Source organism: Colobus angolensis, unplaced genomic scaffold, assembly GCF_000951035.1.
Source record: "Colobus angolensis palliatus isolate OR3802 unplaced genomic scaffold, Cang.pa_1.0 Scaffold7, whole genome shotgun sequence".
Taxonomy (NCBI): Eukaryota; Metazoa; Chordata; class Mammalia; order Primates; family Cercopithecidae; genus Colobus; species Colobus angolensis.
In genome coordinates, this window is record NW_012120709.1 from 14640474 (window position 1) to 14664529 (window position 24056).

General features: G+C 39.8%; 2 protein-coding genes across 5 annotated transcripts in view; one reads left to right on the forward strand and one right to left on the reverse strand.

The window, feature by feature from the left end:
• Positions 1 to 3219, reverse strand: part of NPAT (nuclear protein, ataxia-telangiectasia locus) — a 64660-nt gene extending 61441 nt beyond the window's left edge. Inside the window, exon 1 of one of the 2 annotated variants that reach the window (XM_011926671.1) lies at positions 3077 to 3219. In XM_011926671.1, coding sequence (XP_011782061.1) covers positions 3077 to 3113 — 37 coding nt within the window. In that variant the 5' untranslated portion in view covers positions 3114 to 3219. The remainder of the gene's footprint in view (positions 1 to 3076) is intronic. The other variant, XM_011926670.1, reaches the window with a different exon arrangement.
• A 171-nt stretch (positions 3220 to 3390) lies between these two features.
• ATM (ATM serine/threonine kinase) overlaps positions 3391 to 24056 on the forward strand; it is a 134540-nt gene continuing 113874 nt past the window's right edge. Inside the window, exons 1-6 of one of the 3 annotated variants that reach the window (XM_011926676.1) lie at positions 3649 to 3739; positions 6145 to 6227; positions 8207 to 8308; positions 8388 to 8500; positions 9770 to 9915; positions 16138 to 16302. In XM_011926676.1, the coding sequence (XP_011782066.1) occupies positions 8237 to 8308; positions 8388 to 8500; positions 9770 to 9915; positions 16138 to 16302 (496 nt within the window). In that variant the 5' untranslated portion in view covers positions 3649 to 3739; positions 6145 to 6227; positions 8207 to 8236. Of the gene's footprint in view, positions 3746 to 5374; positions 5463 to 6144; positions 6228 to 8206; positions 8309 to 8387; positions 8501 to 9769; positions 9916 to 16137; positions 16303 to 24056 lie in introns of all 3 variants that reach the window. The other 2 variants (XM_011926675.1, XM_011926674.1) reach the window with 2 other exon arrangements.

Sequence of the window (24056 nt, forward strand, 5' to 3'; positions counted from 1 at the left end):
TGCTGGGTGTCTTAGTTTTTCTCTCACCAGTGTAACCAATTTTCTCATTAAATCTTTCCATGTTAAATACTCAGAGTGGTTTCTATTTTTTTTTAATGCATACTGTCTCATACAGAAGGTAACAAATCTATTTAAGAACACCTTTACAGATGATAGTTTTGGGGACTCCCAGAATTCTTGAAGCTTGTCCATTCATCCATGACTAAGACTACTAATAAAACAAAAAAGCAAGTTTCAAATTGGGAAGATGAAAAAGTTCCAGAAACTGATGGTAGTGATGGTTGTAGAACAATGTCAACACAGTTAACACTACTGATCTGTACAATAAAAACAAAAACAACAACTCATTATTTTGGGCTTTAAGAACTATACATTTTAAAATGGTGAATTTTGTTATGTACATTTTATCAAAAAAAGTAAACACACAACTACAATAAGACATGATAAGGTTGTAACAGAAGTACAATGCTGTGGCAACATTTAAGAAAGTACTAACTGTATTTGCTGAATGAAGTTTCAGAGATCAGGTGTGACCCGAACCTTGAATGCAAGTGTACTGGGAAGACAAAGAGAAGTAGAATATATATAAGAATATCCAAAGAAACTTCAATTCGTTTGGCATATGTCTGCAGCATAAAGCAGATGTTAAGAAGTTGAGATCAAGCTGGAGAGGTAAGTAGGATCAGTTCCACAGATCACCTTGAATAAATGCATAAAAACTGAACTGATAGCCCAGAGGCAATAAACAACACTTTGATGTATTCTGGCCCATACATTTTGTGAAATCCCAACAAGGCAACAAGGGCTACTTAAGTGGAGTAGTGAGATGTGAAAGTCAGAGGGCAGTATCCTGAAGGATAAAAAGTAGGTGAAGAACAGCAACTAATGGAATTATTTGTTCTTTGAATACATTTGACTTGTGAAAGGGTGACACAGAACATCAGCCAGAACGTCCTGTTTAATTTGTGTCTAATGCCTACTGGGGTCCAGAAAAGTGTTTTTGTGTGTGTCTATGTTTAAGAGTAAAAAAAACCCTAATTATCTGAACACGAAGGGGAGAAAACTTACTTCTCTATGTTCAGCAATTGGCATAGTGTTTGGAACACATTAAGCACCCAAAGATTTGCTGGAAAAAAACATTATGAAGGGGCCAATAACAAGAGGAGCTGAAGATGGGGAAGGGGTACTGATAGAAGAATCATGAGTAAATAATAAACCTGATATGAGAAAGATACACACGATATGTATATATTTAAGATGTATAATGACAAATAACAAAAGTAAGAGCATTAGGCATGGGGAGGCTTTTTTTTTGTATTGTATACTCCTGCACATTTGAAATTTTTAGTAAGAACAGACTTATCTCAACTTTCAGAATAAAAGGTATAGTGTGAACGCTTCAGGGAGATTTGTGACAGCAGTAAATAAAATGAATTGCAAGGACAACTATCTGGGAAGCCATGACAGAAGTCCAAAAGAGAAGTAATGGCAGGCACATCGCGGGACTGGTAGCAGTGAAAATGGAATGTGAATGACAAAGATTTTTTAAAGTAAGAAAACCATGGCTGGCGTTTTTTGTCCATTAAATGAAAAGCAGGAAGTCAGCAGAGTAGCTGGTTTGTGGAGAAAGAACATTCACAAATTGACGCGAATTATTTCAATTGGAAAATGATACTGCTTTCTTAGGACTTTCTTAACTAGAGATGATTCTGCCCTCCAGGGGACATACTAGCAACACCTACATTTTCCCTAATCACAACTGGGTAAGGGCAGGGTGGGGAATCGGCGTCCTACTGTAATCTAGTGAATAGAAGCCAGGAATGCTAAACACCCTACAATGTTTGAGCACAGGATAGCTCCCCACGATAAAGAATTACGAGGCCCAAAATGTTAACAGTACTGAGGCTGAGAAATCATGTTTACGACTACAGTTACCGAAATTCAACTAGATTACCAAACTGCCAAAACTCAGAACTCTTAAGCAAAAGATTAACCAGACATTAACAAAACATTAGTTTAAACTTGTCATTAGTTTCTTCAAAAATGGATGGTGGAACCATTTCCGTTTAACGTTTCCTGCAAAATGTGCTTATCAAGAGCCCTACGCAAATAACATTTTTGTGGACAGCGCTGGGCATTTTAAAGAGGCACAAGACAAATGGGTTTTCCGAACAATAAAATAATGGTAGTAATGGCTGCGAATACTGCGGGAGGTTTCATCACAGATGCTTGCCATTTACTTTTAAGGACGTCGCATACGACGTCTGTAAATCACTGGCTCGGGTTTTGAGCTTTACGTGACTCTCGTCCCCTGTAGTACACTCCTCTTTATTCTTTCAGGGGACAAACAACAAAACCCGTTTCTCACACAGACAATACACCCTGACAGACAAGTGACCCACAAACCACCCCTCCTCAAATGAAGGTAAAACTAGGGCTAGAAAACTTTCAACTAATTTAAGGCAATTAACCCTCTGAAATTTTTTGCTGATCAAAGGTATAGGAATTGCTGTTTTAAAATATGCAAGTAGCATTTCACATCTCTACACTGGACGACGTATTGCGTGGAGGGTGGAGAAGGAAGATCACCCTTACTCCCAAATTCGTAGTTGTAAGGGCGGGTAATTAAAAGGGCAGCAGGAAGGTCTCCCTACAAAGATGGGGGGCCGGGGAAGTCCCTCTTTGCCCTATTTTCGTCCCAGCAATGAACCACGGAAAGTGCGCCCAAGGTTGAAGCACACGCAACCCGTCCGTCATGCAGACAAACGCTCTTTCAGGGGTCCTAATTAGCTGTGGAGGCCTGACTTTCCCTCCGAATCCTGCCCCAGGTGTTCCTACCTCGAGCTTCCCCTCGGCCTTCCCCTCGCCACGCAGCCTCTGAAGAGAAGCATCTACATACAAAGGGGCTTGAACTGCCTAGAACCTCCGAGTGACGAAGAATCACCGCCAGTATCAACTCGTAAGCTGGGAGGCAAAACCCCAAAGCTTCCCCACCCAGGGAAAACCTTTGGCCTCAAAGGTCCTTGTGTTCGGCACAGCCGGGGCCAATAACCCTCCTTTCCGCGCCCGCGCTTACCCAATACAAGCCGGGCTACGTCCGAGGGTAACAACATGATCAAAACCGTAGCAGGAACCACAATAAGGAACAAGACTCAGGTTAAAGCAAACACAGCGACAGCTCCTGCGCCGCATCTCCCGGTTCCAGTGGCGGTACTGAACCCGCGGCAATTTGTCCCGCCTCTTTCGCTTTACGCCAGCCAATCGCTTCTGCCAGAGAAAGAAAGGCGCCGAAATGAAACCCGCCTCCGCTCGCCTTTGGAACTGTCGTCACTTCCGTCCTCAGACTTGGAGGGGCGGGGATGAAGAGGGTGAGGAGGGTGGGTGAGAACCCCGGAGCCCGAGCCGAAGGGCAAGCCGCAAATGCTAGGTCGCTGGCCATTGGTGGACAGGGCGCAGGCGCATTTGCTCCGACGGGCCGGATGTTTTGGGGGAGTGTTTTGAGCGCGGAGACCGCGTGATGCTTGGCGCGCATGGGCACACCGTGCTCTACCGCCGCTCGGCCCTGCTTCTTCTTCCAGAAGTGGGCGCTGTGCAGTTACGCAGGGTTTGAACCGGAAGCGGGAGTAGGTACCTGCGTGGCTAACGGGGAAAAGAAGCCGTCGCCGCGGGGGGAGACGAAAAGAGCGGGGATCTGCGCTGCAGCCATCGCCGTGGTTGATACCACTTTGACCTTCCGAGTGCAACGGTAGGGGCTCAGAGGCAACGCAGAGGCTCCTGCGTTGGAAAATTCAGTCGCGTGCGATCCAGTTTGTCCTCTCCCCAGACCCCCAATCTCATGCACCCCTCCAGAGCGGCCCTTGACTCCTCTCCTCACTCCATCTTTCCCTTGATTCCTCTCCTCACTCCATCTTTCCCGGCCTCTCTTCGGGTTCCTAGCGGACTTGGCCAATAACCTCATCCTTTTAAACGCCCTGAATTGAACCCTCCCTCCTGCTCATCCTCTTCTCGTGTCATCTTAGGGTTCAGATTTAACTACGCGACTTGACTAGTCATCTTTTGATCTCGCTCTCGTATTTAGTACTTTTAGTCAGCGAGCATTGATTGATATTTCAACTTCAGCCTTGCGGTTAAGAGCTTGGGCTCTGGAAGCATACGGCTGGAGTTGGAATTCTGACTGTCACTCGTGTGGCCTCTCTCTACTGTCTTGTGAAGATAAGTGAGATAATCTTGACCTGCGGTGAGCCCTCGTGAGCGTTAGCTACTGTTGTTACCAGATACAGATAAGTAGAAAGACAACTACAGTAGATGATAATGTATGTGATAGGGGAGTACTCTGATGGTAGAGGAGTGACTTTGGTTCTCTGCAAACTCAGCCTGAGACTATCAATTCAGTTTGTGGTGAGACCTCGCAGTGTTACCTTGGCAGATGGTAGAAGCCTTCCAGATGGAAGGAAAAATGCGTGTAAAGGCACAAAGTGTAGAAGGACCCTGAAGCTCCAGAGTGAGGTCTGGCATTGAATGAAATACATTTTGTGGGTTTTCAACTGCTGAAGTCGTAGGAATGGATGAGACCAAGAAAACAAAGCTGTTCTTTGAGGTATGAGCGGAAGAAGAGCTATCAGGAGACTTTCGAAACAGTCATAAAGGAAGGGAATATGATCATTGCTAACATTTGCTGTGTTTCAGGGCACTGTAAGCATGTATATGGGTCCTTACAGGAACTCATAGAGGTGGTGCTAGTATTGTTTTTCCTTTTCTCATTGAGAAACTGAGGTTTGAAGAGATTAGTGAACTTGCTCTAGATTATACGGTTTGTAAGTGGCTGAACCAGGATTTGAACTAACACAATCTGACTACAGAGGCCACACTCCTTAGCACTAGAAAAGAATGACGTGCCAAGGGCAGAGTTATTTCTAGGAAGATGGGATATAAGCGTCATTGACAAGTTCTGCAAAGGGGTCAACTTGGTTGAGATCTAAAAAGGAACATTGAATTCGTCAACCCAGAGGCTCGTAGGAAGTAGGAAATCTGTATCTTTTCATTTGAACCTTGAGTGGAACCTAAATATTCTGGATTAATGTATAAATGAAGTTCATCTTTATGTGGTGACACTCATACTCTAGTTGATTACCTAATAGTTCCTCTGCCTTCTTTCAGTTCCGCCAACATACTATGTGCTTTTACATTGTAGAACCCTTTGGCTGTGCTAGTTTCCTTCCCTGAAGTGTTGGTCCTCTAGCCCTTTTTTGGTTTGGCACCAGTTAGTTCAGATCTTGGCTTTATTATAAACTCCTCTGAGATATGTTCCCTGACAATTTATCTAAAATGATCCTCTCTACGGTTATTTTCTATCACTGTATTTTTGTTTCCTCAGAGGCATACATCACAATTTGGAATTATGCATTGATTTATCAGTTTACTTGTTTACTGTCACTCTGCTGCCCAGATATGACTCCATGAGGGTAGGATTTGTATCTGTTTAGTTCATTATTTGTCTACCTATACGTCCTAAATATTGTTTGCATCTATCAGTGAACGAACATCTTCTGTTTATGTAGATAATACTGAACTGTTTTGTTTTCTTCAAAGTAATCATTAAGAAACTGAAGGTGAGAAAAACAAGTTCAAAGAAGTCACACCATGGGGAAAAAAAAAGTCAAGTTTAGGGCTGCCTCTTCCGGGAAGTGGCAGATCTTTAGTATATTTAGCAATAAAGGTGCCAACCCTTATGGTTCTTTGGATATTGCTAAGGTATTTTCATTGCTTACATTACCAGCTTCATTTTCCTTATTGACTCAAGAGGGCTTTAAACTGAAATTGAAGAAGTAAGAAGACTCCTCGATAAAACCATAAGGAATAGAAAAACAAAAATGATAATACTTATTTACAGGAAGTATATAATTAAATGAAAAGGACTCAAATAACAATCTGTAATCTATAGCAGAGTAAAGTGGAGGTTGTCATAGTGTTGGGGGATGGGGGAGGTCAGAAGAACCGCCAGTGAATACAAAAGGAGAAGAGAATCAGAACCGTCTGCTAATAAAATGGGTAGTCAGCTCTTTTTTTTTTTTTTTTAAGGAGACAGATTTTTTCTGGTGAGTGATCAGGAAAAATCTTCACTCGTGAGTTTTTTTTTTTTTTGAGACAGATTTTTGCTCTGTCGCCCAGGCTGAGTGCAATTGCGAGAACTCAGCTAGCTAACTGCAACTTCCGCCTCTTGGGTTCAAGTGAGTCTCCTGCCTCAGTCTCCCCAATGGCTAGGATTACAGGCACGTGCTACCACACCTGGCTAATTTTTGTGTTTTTCGTAGAGACGGAGTTTCACCATGTTGGCCAGGCTGGCTGGTCTTGAACTCCTGACCTTGTGAAATGCTCACCTCGGCCTCCCAGAATGCTGGGATTACAGGCATGAGCCACTGCGCCAGGCCCGGGTAGTCAACTCTTACTGAGAATATTCAAAGACAGGGCATTCATTTTGTAGGAGACATTCCTTCCTTTATAGGAAAATTGGACCTGGTCTCTTAGTTCCTCCCAATTTTGAGATTCTGTGAGATTGAATCGGGGCAGAGAAACATACTTGATCTTGAAAGATTAAGTAGAATTTAGATGAATGGATAGGAGAAGGAGTTTCCCTACCTTTTTACATCTTGAGATGTAGGTATGTGTAGGTATAATATACATAAATATATGTGTTTTTTCTCTGTTTACAGACATTCATAGTCTAATAAAAAAACTTCTTTGTATCATATAAAGGTTTAGATCAGAACTAGTAAAACAATGCTGTTTCTTTTTTCTTTTCTATTTTATTTTATGTTCTGGGGGTAGATGTGTGGGTTTGTTACATGGGTAAATTGCATGTTGCTGAGGCTTGGTGTACGCTGTCACTCAGGTAGTGAACATAGTACCTCATAGGTAGCGCTTCAAGCCATACCTCCCTCTCTTTCCTTCCCTCAAACAGTCCCCAGTGTCTGTTTTTCCCATCTTTGTGTCCATGTTGAAATGCTGTTCTTACTAGATCTTTTTGAAGGACATCAAAAGAGAGTTTGATTCTATCAGAAGCCCCCAAAAGAAGAGAGCTACTACAGTGGAATCAAGACGTAGTAAAACATAGTTGATCCTTGACATTTGCAAAAGATACCACCATAGCATAGAATTTCCTTTTAAAACAAATATTTTACTCCTATCGTTACGTGTTCAATAAGAACCTTAATTACCAGTTGAGATGGAAGTGGTAGGCAAAGCTTACTAGCTCTGCTAGCCTCCTACTTACCAGCTCCAAAGCATGTTTAAGCCTTTGGCTCAGCAAAATGACACATCTCTCCATATGAGCAAGAGTGCTTTTTTCTTTTTCTTTGAGACGTAGTCTTGCTCGGTCACCAGGCCGGAGTGCAGTGGTGCGATCTCTGCTTACTGTGACCTCTGCCTCCCGGGTTCAAGTGATTATTCTGCCTCAGCCTCCTGAGTAGCTGGGACTACAAGCATGCACCACCACGCCCGGCCAAGAGTGCTTTTAAATAATTCATTGTCAGTGTTAAATTCTTGAGTACTCATTTCCTTATTTGCCTGGCTGTTTTCTATTTATCTTTCATGTCTGAATTTAAATGTCATGTTTCTTTGGTCTCAGAGTAATAAAAAGTAAATATACTTTCCCCATCTCCCACCCCAACGGAGCCTTCCTCTGTCGCCCAGGCTGGAGTACCGTGGCTCGATCTTGGCTCACTGAAAGCTCTGCCTCCAGGTTTTGAGCGATTTTCCTGCCTCAGCCTCCTGAGTAGCTGGGATTACAGGCGCGTGACAACAAGCCCGGCTAATTTTTGTATTTTTATTAGAGACAGGGTTTCAACATATTGGCCAGCCTAGTCGAACTCCTGACCTTGTGATCCTCCCACCTTGGCCTCCCAAAGTGCTGGGATTACAGGCGTGAGCCACCACACCCAGTGTAAATTATACTTTTATTTTAATCCTGCTACCACTACAAGCAAGGCAAACATTTTTGTGTTACAGCATTTCTTGTATAGATTTTAAGAAGATCTCATTTTAAATATGGAAATGTTAAGAAAAATTATTGTGCCTTTGATGAGAATATGCTTCTAATTGTGTGGTTAAATCTATAAATACTGCAGTATAAAATAATATATACATTTTTTCACACCTCTATATGCATATATGTACGTATACATATATATACCTATATTTTTTTTTGCAGACAGTGATGTGTATTCTGAAATTGTGAACCATGAGTCTAGCACTTAATGATCTGCTTATTTGCTGCCGTCAACTAGAACATGATAGAGCTACAGAACGAAAGGTAGTAAATTACTTAAATTCAATTTTTCCTTGAAATAAGTGTGATTAGTAACCCATTATTATTTCCTTTTTATTTTCAGAAAGAAGTTGAGAAATTTAAGCGCCTGATTCGAGATCCTGAAACAATTATACATCTAGATCGGCATTCAGATTCCAAACAAGGAAAATATTTGAATTGGGATGCTGTCTTTAGGTATTCTATTCAAATTTATTTTACTGTCTTCATTTTTCTCTTTCATATTTATTTCTGTTGTGATATTATTTTTGTGTGTCTTAACATTTGTCTTTGTTTCCTATATATCATTATGCCTTGCATAGGAATTTGGCATTTAATATTTATCCAAAACATAATTTTTAAAGCATGTTCATAAACGTAAAAATTATAAATTATTTCTTCAGTAAAATGTTTTAGACATATCTCACTCAAAATTGAGAGAGAATTTCTCTCATTTTAATTAGTTCACAAGACTTCAGATTAGAGAAAAAATTTATAATAAATGTTTGGATATTACTTTCACACCTTTAAATATTGCTCTGATTATAAGTAAATGCCACGTGTTAAATTGTAATAAAACAAGTAAAAGGAAGATTGGAATACTTGTATATGAATTTGGATAAAAACAAAAAAACCTCAAACAATGAAAAAACACAACTGATTGCTGGACAGCAGTCAGTTAAACCAACAGGGCTGATGGATTTTTACACTGAGACATCATTTTCAACCATGAAATCCATTTATAACTAGAAACAGATTGTAAGAATTAGGAAAGATGAATAAAGTATTTTAAATCCTGAGAGTATTAAATAAACTAGAAATAACATTTATTGTCACGAGGAAGTATGTATTTATTTGTCCTTCAGTGTTTACGACAGATTCTGTTTTATTTTTAGCTCCTATTTGGTATTAGATTGACTTGCAGATTTGAATGCATATAAAATGAAACATACATGCTCTTTTTCCTCTGGCTTTCTAGTTTATTTTAAATACAACAAATATAACCTGAAGATGAATACTCTTTTGTATAAGCCGGTCAAATATGTACCTGGCACTCCTGGCTAGTTATGAGTATCTTCTAGGCAGGCTTCATTTAATGGCTAGCAACATTACCAACTGCCTAAGAAGGAGGTAGATCCAGTACAGAATAACAGAAGGAGTTGAGAGAGGATTGAGAGGGTCTTTACTAGCACTGTGAACTTTTAATGTTAAATTTAGAAAGCAGGCAGTAAAGCAGTAGAAAGTCATAGAAGATTAAGGACTTTGCAAACCAGGCATTAAATTGGTCTTGTAGGCTTTAGGCCTTGAAAGAGAGATTTAATTGTTTTATTTGTTTTATTCAGCTGGTATAGTAATCCAAGAAAGGTAGTTTAAAAGTTGCTTTTTGTGATGGCATAAACAGCTTTTGAAATTATTATAATTTAAGGATTCAACGAGTTTCTGAAATTGTATTTTGTTTTCTTGAAGGTTTTTACAGAAATATATTCAGAAAGAAACAGAATGTCTGAGAATAGCAAAACCAAATGTGTCAGCCTCAACACAAGCCTCCAGGCAGAAAAAGATGCAGGAAATCGGTAGTTTGGTCAAATACTTCATCAAATGTGCAAATAGAAGTAAGTGGTGTTATAAATTATAAATAAATGGCTTAACAGATTACTGTTTCATGGGTTTTTTTCAGATCATTTTAAGGACTTAACTGTTGCATAAGTTCTAAATATAATAAGATTAAAAATTGAGTGCAAGTTCATATAATGATTTTTATTTTTATTAAAAGTTTTTTTTTTTTTTTTTTTAAGGCTAGTCAAGTGAAGCAGTGGGAGTGGAGAGGTAACAAAGAAATCTGTAACTGGTTGTGATCAATTAGTTGTAAAGACCACTGCACTCAGGCCAGCCTGATTTTTAATATTACTGGTTCAAATATTTGGGGAAATTTATTCAAGCATAGAATGACAGAAATCTGAGGATTGAAGGGATTTATTTGTTTAAGAGATAGGGCGTCACTCTGTTACCCAGGCTGGAGTGCAATGGTGTGATGATAACTCGCTGCAGGCTCAAGCTTCTCAGTTCCTGAGTGATCCTCCTGTCTTGGCCTCCTTGTAGCTAGGACTACAGATGTGCATCACCATGCCAGGCTAATTTTTTTTTTTTAGTTGATGTTATTTCACTGTTTTGCCCAGGCTGATCTTGAACTCCTGACCTCAAGCAGTCCTCCCCCTGCTTAGCCTCCCTAGTAATTGGTATTGCAGATGTCAGTCGCCATGCCCAGTGAAGGAATTAAAAATTACTGTTCTAACTACCCAGTCTTGGATGCCCTCTATACGTTCCTAGCCTTTAGGTAGAAGTGCAGTCTTAATGATTGAATATACTTTCAAGGCTTTCTTTTCCATCTTTGAATAGTATTAAGAGTATTAAAAACTGGCCAGGCGCAGTGGCTCACTCCTGTAATCCCAGCACTTTGGGAGGCCAAGGCAGGCAGATCACCTGAGGTCAGGAGATCGTGACCAGCCTGACCAACATGGCAAAACCCCGTGTCTACTAAAAATACAAAAATTAACTGGGCATGGTGGTGCACGCCTGTAATTCCAGCTACTTGGGAGGCTGAAGCACTAGAATTGTTTGAACCCGGGAGGCAGAGGTTGCAGTGAGCTGAGATTACGCCACTATACTCTATCCTGGGCGACAGAGCGAGACTCTCAAAAAAAAAAAAAGTATTAAAAACCTGTCTTTTGTTACTGCTTCTCCCTTCTGAGAGTATATCAAAAACTCCTGTTTATTTTCTTAGTGTGACATCCTTAGAGATGTTTGAAGGTAGCCACAATATTTCCTGAGTCCTCGTCTCTAAAGTTCATAAACTCACTCTCTTTAGCTCATGTGACCTAGGTGTTATACCACTCTCCTCTGAATATTCTTCAGTTTAATTATCTGTCTTGAAGTGTGGGCCTCTACGTACAGGGAAGAGGCTAGAAAAACAAAAAGTGTGGGACTCATTTTTTTTAATACAAGATCTTGCTTTGCAGCCCAGGCTGGAGTGCAGTAGTGTGATCTTGGCTCACTGCAATCCCCGTCTCCCGGGGTCAGGTGATCCTCCTGCCTCAGCCTCCCAAGTAGCTGGGACTATAGACACGGGCCACCATGTCTGGCTAATTTTTGTATTTTTATTAGAGACAGGGTTTCACTGTGTTGGCCAGGCTGGTCTCAAACTTTTGACCTCAAGTGATTTTCCCACCTTGGCTTCCTGAAATGCTGGGATTACAGGCGTGAGCCATTGCACCTGGCCAGGACTCAATCTTTTAGGTATATTCTGATTAGTACAGAGAGAAGCAAGTCTTGCTTATCTTTCATTCTGTACTTTTACTAATTCATTCTAAGATCATGTGAGCTTCCTTGGCTGTCAGAACCAACACTTAATTGACATTGTACTTACTATGATTTGAGGGAAAAAAAAACCCAAAAAAGATTTTTTTCTCCTGATGAGCCAGATAGTTCCCATCTTTAACTTGTACAATTAATATTGTGAAGAGTTGATGTTTTGGAACCAAAATGCAGGATCCTGGTAAGCTTTTGTGAGGAATTGGGCTTTATACATACTGAAAAGCTAGAGGCAGAAATGTGTATTCAGGGACTCCTGGGTTCTTCACAGATAAGGATGTTGCTTTGTGATACCAACTCTTAAGAATCAGGAGGGTGGAGCACGGTTGCTCACACCTGTAATCCCGGCACTTTGGGAAGCTGAGGCAGTGGATTACCTGAGGTCAGGAATTCGAGACCAGCCTGGCCAATATAGCGAAACCCCATCTCTACTAAAAATACAAAAAATAGCTGGGCGTGGTGGTGGGTACCTATAATCCCAGCTACTCGGGAGGCTGAGGCAGGAGAACTGCTTGAACCGGGAGGTGGAGGTTGTAGTGAGCTGAGATCGTGCCATTGCACTCCAGCCTGGGCAACAAGAGCAAAACTGTCTCAAAAAAAAAAAAAAAATCAGGAGAGCATCCAAATTAGTAAATATTTAGTACAAGTATGCAGATTATTAGTGAATGATATTTCAGAATGGTGGTATGAGACTTGAGTCCAAAGTATAATTGTTTAGTCAATTTTCCACCTCCCCTGAGATGCCAGCTTGTGTGGGTAACTTCAGCCCCTCGTCAGAGACTCCAGCAGAGACAAAGGAAAACTACTCGGAAATATTCTGCACCCACTTTGCTCTGTGTGGTAACTTTGTATCCAGTAAAATATTGTATTTGCTAGTAACGCTGGGATGTAGTAGGTACTTACTGAAAGAGTGAATGTGAGAGAAAGATAGCATGTCAATTTTGTAACCCACCAGAAAAGTTTGCAGCGTGTACAGTAGTTTTGCCTTGCAGTGAGCAAACCTTTTAATTGCAAAATTAACAAAGGAGATTACATTTGAAAATGCATCAGCGTGTTGTTTAGAAGAAAGAGATGGTGAAATGATCAATGCAGGTCATTTAAGTAGTTGAAAATGTGTGTTTTTATTTACAGCTTCCTTTTCTTTCAAATTTGACTTTGTAACTTAAACTTTTTTAATCTTGGGGCAAAACCAGGGAGTTACTATTCCCTCACCCCACCTCAGTTTTTTTTTTTTTTTCCCCAAAAGATTGGAGGGTTGATGGAAATTTAACATATGTCTAGACTTTGCCACTCTTGCTTAGTATTGGTATCCAAGGTATGATGAAAGAAATAGAGATTAGAAAAAAAGAAGTAAAAGGCAGCTGAGAAGAAACAAGTAAGCAAATATTATGATTTCTCTCCTTTTTTTTTTTTTTTCGAGACAGAGTCTTGCTTTGTTGCCCAGACTGGAGTGCAGTGGTGCAATCTCGGCTCTCTGCAGCTTCTTCCTCCTGGGCGAAAGCGATTCTCCTGCGTCAGCCTCTAGAGTAGCTGGGACTATAGGCACACGCCACCAGGCCCGGGTAATTTTTGTATTTTTAGTAGAGGTGAGGGTTTTGCCATGTTGGCCAGGGTGGTCTCAAACTCCTGGCCTCAAGTGATCTGCCTGCCTCTGCCTCCCAAAATGCTGTGATTATAGGTGTGAGCCACCACACCCAGCCTGTTGTTCATTTCTTTTCTTTTCTTTTTTTTTGAGACAGAGTTTTGCTCTTGTTGCTCAGGCTAGAGTGCAATGGCACCATCTCGGATCACTGCAGCCTCCTGGGCTCAAGCGACTCTCCCGCCTCAGCCTCCCAAGTAGCTGGGATTACAGGCATGCCCTACCATGCCCAGCTAATTTTGTATTTTTAGTAGAGATGGGGTTTCACCATGTTGGTCAGGCTTGTCTCGAACTCCTGACCTCAAGTGATCCACCCGCCTTGTTGTCCCAAGGGGATGCTGGGATTATAGGCGTGAGCCACTGTGCCCAGCCTGTTCATTTCTTTATGTTAGCATTTATCTGCTTTTGTACAAAGCTGAAATAGAGTCTCGATAATGTAAAACTCAGCTGTGAAAAATGTTAAGTTCTCTAAGATTTCTGAAAGTCTCTGCAGGTCGGCTGGGCACAGTGGCTCATGCCTCTACTCCTAGTACTTTGTGAGGCCGCGGCAAGCAGATTGCTTGAGCACAGGATTTTGAGACCAACCTGGGTAACATGGTGAGACCTCGTCTCTACAAAAACACAAAAACTAGCTAGGTGTGGTGGTGACCACCTATAGTCCCACCTTTACGGAAGAAGATCGCTTGAGCCCAGGAGGCAGTGGTTGCAGTGAGCCAAGATCATGCTACCACACTCCAACCTGGGTGACAGAGTGAGATCCTGTGTCCAAAAAAAAAAAAAAAGTCTCTGCAGGCAACTTAGTTGTACTCTTAAGAAAGATTTGATACCAGAAGTTTGAGACCAACCTGGGCAACATAGGGAGACCCCATCTCTACAAAAACTTAAAAAATTAGCTAGGTGCAGTGGTGCTTGCCTGTAGTGGGTGGATCCCTTAGGTCTAGGAGGTCAAGGCTGCAGTGAGTCATGATGGGGCCACTGCACTCCAGCATGGGTGCCAGAGTGAGACTCTGTCTCAAAAACAAGCAAAACAATGAAAAAATGTCAACATATTACTTGAAATACTTCTCATATTTGGTAGGGGAGGGAGATATATTGGGATAAAGGACATAGAAAAATAAGATTTTATTATAATATTAATTTCTGTAGTTATTCAACACAAATTAATTTTTATTGAGCATTTGCTATTAGGGCAGTCACTGGGCTTTTATGTCAGAATATAGAGATTAATTCCTTTCCTTAAAGATCTAATAATGCAATGGATGTTTTAGATTAGAAAAATGTTACAAGGACTGTAAGAGACATGCACAGGGTACTAGAAAAAAGGATCACATGGTTGTGCATTTCATAACTGGACAGTGCCTAAAATTATGAAATGAGCCATAAGTGAAGATGGTTTTACAGTTATATCACTGTATATTTATTTACCATAGTCTGATACTTGTGAATGTAACTAGTTTCATCATACGAAAACCCTAATCCAGAATATATTCATATTTACATGAGTTGTGCTCTGCTCATAGTTATAGCAATAAATATATTCAATTTTAAGATTGTCAGTATTGAAAAATAGCATTTCTGCTGTGACATAAATGTAATTACTGAAAATGAGAATTAAATTATTTTTAAATGTAAATTTGTTACCTTCAAGAATATGTGTCTAGTAACGCTGAATTTTCAGAATCTCTAATAAGTAAATAATATGCTGTTAAAAATGACTACGGGGGTCAGGCACAGTGGCTCATACCTCTAGTCTCAGCACTTTGGGAGGCCAAGACAGGAGAATCCCTTGAGCTCAGGAGTTCAAGACCAGCCTGGGGAACATTGTGAGAGATTCTGTCTCTTTGAAAAATTTATAAAATTAGCTGGGCATGGTGGCACAACATCTATAGTCCCAGGTACTCACGAGGCTGAGGTGGGAGGATCCCTTGAGCCTGAGAGGTTAAGGCTGCTTTGGGTGTGATCATGCCACTGCACACCAGCCTGGGTGATAGAGCGAGACCCTGTCATAAAAAAAAAAAAATTACAACCTGAGGTATTTGTATGCCATAAATGCTATTATAGGACTTAGAACTAATTTTGCTTTCCAAAGTAAATATTCTCCTTGTAATCTTATGTTATTCTAATAAATTCATTCTTCATAAAGATTGCCAAAAAGCTTGGGATCATTTTTGGTCTAACATCAGAAATTGTGAATTATTAAGATTTTAGTTGTTTAAGAATGATTGCTTTTCGAGGTGGGCAGATCACTTGAGGTCAGTAGTTCAAGACCAGCCTGGCCAACATGGTGAAACCCTGTCTCTACTAAAAATACAGAAATTAGCTGAGCGTGGTGGTGCACACCTGTAGTCTCAGCTACTTGGGAGGCTGGGGTGGGAGAATCACTTGAACCTGGGAGGTGGAGGCTGCAGTGCACTGAGATTGTGCCACTGCGACAGACCAAGATTCTATCTCAAAAAAAAAAAAAAGATTGTTTTTGCTATATATTCCTATAAAAGAGGCACTGGCAAATTTACTGTATAAAGAGGCCAGATAGTAAATGTTCTTGACTTTATAGGCCATGTAGTAGTCATCTCTGTCTTAATTACAAAAGGAGCCATAGACAATAAGTAAATGAATGGATGTGACTATGTTCCAATGAAATGTTATTTACAAAAACAGCCAACTGGCTGAATTTTACTTGGGGCCATAATTTGCCAATTTCTTCTCTACAGAAGAAGGTTAGTTAATAGTAATTTCCCAAATGAAATTATTTACATAGTTGCCATTCCAAGTGTCTTTTATTTTTGTTTAAATTTATGTTTTTCTTTATTTGTTTATTTTTAAATAGGAGCACCTAGGCTAAAATGTCAAGAACTCTTGAATTATATCATGGATACAGTGAAAGATTCATCTAGTGGTGCTGTTTACGGAGCTGATTATAGCAACATACTACTCAAAGACATTCTTTCTGTGAGAAAATACTGGTGTGAAATATCTCAGCAACAGTGGTTAGGTATGTTTTGAAGGTTGTTATTTGTGAATTTTTCCTCATGAAATGAAACTTCACCAAAGAAAGCACTTTGTCTATATCTGTCTATATCCCCCAAGTGACCTGACAGTTTAACAGTACTTTAGTAAAATTATGTGGTTATCGAACCTGACCCTTAATTTTTATTTATTATGTAGCTTCTGAATAAAGTAATGAATAATATATCAGGTGCCTGATACCAGAGCTGGAATTACAGTTGAAAGATACCATCTCCATCGCCAAGGAGTTGACAGTGGCAGAATAAAACCCAAATAAACCAGAGATGATAATGTGCTGTGATACAGATATATTTGGTTTCAGTAGGTATACAAAATAATGACACCTAAACTCAACCATGATTTAAGTAGAAAGGGAGAAAACCAAGAGAGAGAAGTACCATAAAAGTGAAAGCGGGCAGGGTGCGGTGGCTCACGCCTGTAATCCTAGCACGTTGGGAGGCCAAGGCAGGTTGTTTGCTTGAGCTTAGGAGTTCAAGACCAGTCTGGGCAACATGGTGAAAGTGTCTTTACAAAAAATAGCGGGGGTAATGGCTCATGCTTGTAGTCCCAGCTACCCTGGAGGCTGAGGCAGGAGGATCACTTGAGCCCTGGAGGTTGAGGCTGCAGTAAGCTGTGATCACACTGCACTCTGGCCTGGGCGACAGAGTGAGACCCTGTTTCCATTTAAAAAAAAAAAAAAAAAGTGAAAGCAAGAGAGTTTAAAGTTCAAACGGATGTGGCCAACATTTTAAGTTGTTGTAGAAAGGATAAGACACAGAAGTATCTATTGGATTAGGCAGTTAGCACGCTACTTCTAAGGTAATGGAAATCAAATATATTAGAATAGAATGCATTAAGAGACAATGTACGGGACCCAGTGACTCACTAGATGTGTAGAGTGTGTGCTAGGGAGGAATCTGTGTTGTTACCTGTTTATAGCTGGGAGGTACTGAGAGACCACAAAGGAAGGAAATTATGGTCAGAAATTGAAATATTTCAGTTTGTTGATTTCAAAGATGGAGCATTTCTGGGTTTGAGAATAAGTGAAAGTAGGATTTGACATTAGCAAGATGATTTTAAGTCAGATGTCTAAGTCTTCAAATACACGGACTGTAAAAGTTTAGAAGCTTTTTTTTTTTCATGGAAAAGTGTTTAAGCTAAATTTTGCCAACTAAAAGACATTTGTCCATATTCTGTATTGCCATTTTATTATTTCAAAATGAGATACGTGTGAACCACAAAACTACTACCTAATCAGTAACCTCAGTCCCACATTACACTCTACTGTTCCCATGAGAATAAACGCCTTCTCAGCTGTTGTACTAATTTCTTATGAGTCATTCGGAGCCTTTATGTTACTCTGAACACAAGATAGGCTGTGTCTGTACAGGGCCCTCAACAAGTTTAGAGACAGCCTTTGGGGAATAGGCTGGTGGTATCTAGGTTACTTAGCCAGATCTTTCCCCAGTATGGCTGTTCATATTTAGGGCATTTTACATTATCACTTGTAACCATGGCTGTCACTGAAACAAAGGCAGTCTTTCCCCTGGTCTCCTTACTAAATTCTGTCATCTAGTGTGTTCTCTGAAACCCCCTTTTTATTTTTAAACTAACTACTCTTACTTCTTCTTTTTTTTCTTTTTTTAAGCTAACCTTCGCCACTTCTTCCTGGATGTTACTTCTTATAATTAGCCTTTTTGTCAAAATATTTTTTTACTTAGTTTTCCTTTTCTAAAACTTGCTTAGATGAGGACTCTGTGGGAGAAGTGAAGTCTGTGCTCAAAATATATATTCGGTACAGGTGGTGATTGAAGCCATGACTATGGATGAGATTTGTATATAGAATTTAGTGTGAGATGAGAAGAATGGCCTAAGACTGAGGCAGCATTTCCATATAAATTTTGGAATCAGCTTACTGATTTCTACAAAAGATCTTGCTGGGATTTTGATACTAATTGCATTGAATCTGTTGAACAATTTGGGAAGAATAGAAATCTTAACAGTGTGGAGTTTTCAAATCCATGAACACTGTATATCTCTCCATTTACTTAGGTTTTTTGTTTGCTTGTTTGTTTTTTGAGACAGAGTCTCCCTCTGTTGCACAGGCTGGAGTGCAGTGGCCTGATCTCACTGCAACCTCCACCTCCTAGGTTCAAGCAATTCTCCTGCCTCAGCCTCCTGAGTAGCTGGGATTACAGGCATGTGCCACCACACCAGGCTAATTTTTATATTTTTAGTGGAGACAGGGTTTCCTCATGTTGGCCAGGCTGGTCTCAAATTCCTGACCTCAGGTGATCTGCCTGCCTCAGCCTCCCAAAGTGCTGGGATTATAGACTTGAGCCACCGCACCTCGCCACTGATGTCTTTTTTGATTTCTTTCATTAGTGTTTTGTAATTGTCAGCATATAGATTTCTTATTGTAAATTGACAATTTTTTTCTTTAATTTTATATATTAAAAAAAATAGACACAGGATCTCACTGTGTTGCCTAGGCTGGTCTCAAATTCCTGGGCTCAAGTGATCCCCCCCCTTGATCTCCCAAAGTGTTGGGATTATAGGCATGAACCACCACGCCCAGCTGCAAATTGACATTTATTTATAATAGTATAAACATAAAGATTTTGTATATGTTTTGTTAGATTTATACTGCAGTAGTTTGTAAATTGCATTGTTTTTAACATTTTGATTTTCAAATTGTTCAGTGCACAAAAATTATACAGAAGTACAGCTGAGTTTTGTATAGTGACCTTATATTTTGGGACCTTGCTAAAAACACTTATTAAATCTAGTAGCTTTCTTTGAATATTCTTTGGGATTTTCTTTGTAGACAAACATGTCTTCTGTAAGCAGTAATTTTTTTTTTCTTTCTTTCTGAGCCATGTGGCTTTTATCTTGTTTTTGTGCCTTATTACATTGGCTAGGACGTCCAATGAGATTTTTTTATTGTGGTAAAATATATATAATATTTATAATTTTAACTGTTTTTAAGTGTACAGTTGTGTAGTATTAAGTGCATTCATATTGTTGTATAATCATCTCCACCATCCATCTCCAGAACTTTTTTTTCTATACTCAGTAAACAATAATTTACCATTTCCCCTCCCCTAGCCCCTGGCAGCTACCATTCTACTTTCTGTCACTATGAATTTGGCTATTTTGGGTGCTTCATTTTTATGGATTGAATGTTTATGTCCCACCAATTATGTTGAAATCTAATTCCCAAAGGGATGGTATTTGGAAGTGTGGGATTTAGGAGGTAATTAGGTCATGCAGGTTGAGCCTTCATGGATGGGATTAATGCCCCTATAAAAAGAGGCCGGAGAGCTAACTTGCTGTCTTTCTGCCATGTGAAGATACAGTTCAAAGTCAGTAGTCTGCAGCCCCAAAGAGGGCCCTCACCAGAAACCCACAATGCTGGCATCTGGATCTGCTTTCAGCCTCCAAAATTGAGATAAATAAATTTCTGTGGTTTCTAAGCCACCTAATCTATGATACTTTGTTATAGCAGCCTGAAGTAAAGGACTCCTACAAGTATTTGTCCTTTTGCAACCTGCTTATTACACTTACTAAAATGTCTTTGAGGCTCATCAGTGTTAGAGCTTGTGTCAGAATTTCGCTCTTTTTAAAAACTGAACACTATTCTGTTGTGTGTATATGCCACATTTTGTTCATTCATCAGTTGGTGGACATGGGTTGTTTCTACCTTCTGATTATTGTGAATAATGCTACCATGAACATAAGTATACAAATTTCTCCTGAGTTTCCTGCTTTCAGTTCTTTTGATTATCTACCTGGAAGTAGAATTGCCAGATCATGTGGTAATTCTATATTTAATTTTTTAAGGAACCAACATCCTGTTTTACACAGGAGCTATACCATTTTACATTCTCAACAGCAGCACACAAGGGTTCCAGTTTCTCTACATTCTCCCTAGAACAATTAGTAGAAAATGAGGATTCCCATTCCAGGCCTTGAAAGCACTGCGTAATTGTGCTCCTTCCTACCTGTCTAACTTAACTAAAGCGCTTCTAATTTCTGTGTTTAAGCTACACTGGCAATTACTCAGTTTCTCAAACCTAGTGGTTTCCATTTTTTAAAATAGACTTTTATCTGTTAGAGGAATTTTAAGTTTACAGCAAAACTGAATGGAAAGTCCACTGGACACACACAGCATGCCCTACTGTCAACATCTTGCACCAGTAGTACATTTGTTATCATCAGTAGACCTATGCTGGGACACATCCTTATTATCCAGAGTCCAAGATTCACTTTTGGTGGTACTATGCTATGGATTTTGACAAGTGTATTGACATTTTAAAAGATCTTTTACTGTATCTAATGAGATGGTTGTATTTTTTTTTCCTCTGGGAGAGAATGGTAACAATTATTCACTACTGTAGTATCATAAAGAATAGTTTCACTGCCAGAAAAATCCTCTGTGCTTCACCTGTTCATCTCTTCCTCCTTGCAAACTGTGGGAACCGCGGATCTTTTTGCTATCTTCATGGTTTGGCCTTTTCCAGCATATATAGTCATGCATCTCTTACCAATGTGGATATATTCCGAGAAATACATCATTAGGCAATTTCTTTTTTGTGTGAACATCATAGGGTGTATTTGTACAAACTTAGATAGTATAACACTACACACCTAGGCTGTATGGTATTACTGCTCCTGCACTACAAACCTGTGCAGCATGTTACTGTACTCAATACTGCAGGCAGTTGTGACCCAATGGCAAGGATTTGTGTATCTAAACATATATAAACCTAGAGAAGGTACAGTAAAAGTATGGTATAAAGGATAAAACATGGTGCACTTGTCTAGGGCACTTACCATGAATGGAACTTGCAGGACTGGAAGTTGGTCTGGGTATGTAAATGTGTGGTAATGTGAAGGCCTGGGATACTATATACTACTGTAGAATTTATAAACAGTCTGTACTAAATTTAAAAATATATATTTTTCTTTCTTCAATACTAAGTTAACATTAGCTACTGTAACTTATACTTTAAAGTTAAACATTTTTTAAACTTTTTGATTCTTTTGTAATTAACACTTAGCTTAAAATACGAATGCATTGTACAGCTGTACAAAAATGTTTTTTCTTTATATAGTTATAGATGTTTTTTCTTTTGTTCTGTAAGCTTTTTAAATGAAATTATTATTATTCTATTTTTTCCTTTAAACTTTTTTGTTTAAAACAAAGACACAAACACACACATGAGCTTAGGCCTACATAAGGTCGGGATCATCAGTATCACTGTCTCCCGTCTCTGCATCTTGTCCCCTTGGTAGAACTTCAGGGACATGCATGGAGCTTTCATCTCCTGTGATAATGGTGCTTTATTCTGGAATACCTCCTAAAGGACCTACATGAGACTGTTTTACTGTTTTTTGTTTGTTTGTTTGTTTGTTTTTTTATGAAGAAGGAGGAATATAGTATAAAATAGTGATAAAAAGCATAGTAGAGTAAGCATGAACCTAACATAGTCATTTACCAGTAACTTAGTCGTTTATTATCGTTTTCAAGGTTTATGTACTGTACATGACTGTATGTGTTACACTTTTATATGACTGACAGTGCAGTGGGTTTTTTTTACACAAGTACCACCACAAATGCTTGTGAGTAATTTCTTGTGCTATGACATCACTAAGTATTTAAATAGGAAATTTTCAGTTCTCATATAATCTTATGGTACCACCTTTTCATATTGCCATTTGTCATGGAACAGAATGTTGTCATATAGTGTGTGACTGTGGTTGGAATCATAACAGTATGTATCCTTTTCAGATTGCCTTCTTTCATTTAGTAATATGCATTTAAGTTTCCTTCATGTCTTTTTCTTTCTTTTTTCTTTTTCTTTTTTTTTTATTTTTGAGATAGGGCCTCACTCTGTCACCCAGGCTGGAGTGTGGTGGTGCGATCATGGCTCACTGCAGCTTCAACCTCCTGAGCTCAAATGATCCTCCCACCCCCTTCCAAGTAGCTGGGACCACAGGTACAAGCTATCACACCCTGCTAATTTTTCATTTTCAATAGAGATAAGGTCTTATTATGTTGCTCAGGCCAGCAACTTGAACTCAGCCTCACAAAGTGTTGGGATTACAGGTGTGAGCCACCTTTCTCAGCTCCTCCATGTCTTTTTATGGCTTGATAGGCTGAGGTGGGAGGATCACTTGAGCCCAGGAGTCCAAATCCAGCCTGGGAAGCATAGTGAGACTTCCGTCTCTTAAAAAAAAAAAAAAAAGACCAAAGTTACTGATATTAGAAATGAAATGAGATCTAATTGCAGATCCTATAGATATTAAAAGGATAATAAGGAAACACTATGAACATCTCTTAATTTAAATGGGTCAGTTCCTCAAAAGCATACATTATCAAAAGTTATCCAATATAAAATAGATAATTTGACTAGTCCCATAACTATTAGAATAGATTGAATTAAAGAAATTAAATCCATAATTTAAAGCCTTTCATAAGACAAATTGGGAACAAGATAAGGATATGCACTCTCACCACTCCTTTTCAACATTATATTGGAGGTTCTAGCCAGAGTAGTTAGACAAGAAAAATAAAAGGCATACAGATTGGAAAGGAAGAAATAACACTTCCCTTTTGTAGATGACATGATTGTCTATATTTAAAGTCTCAATATACACAAGTATAACTGTGTAGTCATGTTATTTGGGGGCTGGGCGCAGTGGCTCACACCTGTAATCTCAGCACTTTCGGAGGCTGAGGCAGGTGGATCATCTGAGATCAGATGATGGCTTCCTCTAAAACAGGACAGATTTACCTATAGCCTCTTCATTATAAAAAGCTTGCAGTTTCTCTGTTATAACTCAGTCCACTGTTTCAGTGTCAAGTGTCCCATTTCATCTTGCCTTTGGTACTGGGGAACTGGTGCAAAAATGAAGGTAGTCTGGCTACTATCATTGCTGGGAGAAATAAACTGTCCTTTTTGTCTTATCAGGAATCTCAGGTCTCCTGCCAGCACTCAGGAAACTGTCATGCTAATTTATTAGGTAACAAGTAGGGTAAAATCTCAGCCAGGCACAGTGGCTTATGTGTGTAATCCTAGCACTTTGGGAGGCCAAAGCAGGTGGATCACTTGAGCCCAGGAGTTCAAGACCAGCCTGGGCAACATGGTGAAACCCTGTCTCTACCTAAAATACAAATCAGTTGGGTGTGGTTGTATGGACCTCTAGACCCAGCTACTTGGGAGGCTAAGGTGGAGTATTACCTGAGTCTGGGGAGACTGAAGCCACAGTGAGCCGCAATCTTACCACCACACTCCAGTTTGGGTGACAGAGTAAGACTGTACCTCAAATAAATAAGAAACAAACCAAGCAGAGTAAAATTTCATACCCTTCACAGGTCTCAACACATTTTGTGCATATTAATAATCAAACAGTATTATTATTTTAAAAAACTGCAGAGGCCAGGCCCAGTGACTCATGCCCATAATCCCAGCACTTTGGGAGGCCAAGGTGGGTAGATTACTTGAGGCCAGGAGTTTGAGAGTAGCCTGACCAACATGGTGAAACCCCATCTTTACTAACAATACAAAAATCAGCCAGGCATGGTTTTGTGCGCCTGTGGTCCCAGCTATTGGGCGGCTGAGCCATGAGAATCACTTGAACCCAGGAGGCAGAGGTTGCCGTGAGCCAAGATTGCACCATTGCACTCCAGCATGGACGACAGAGCAAGACTTTGTCTCAAAAAGAAGAAAAAAG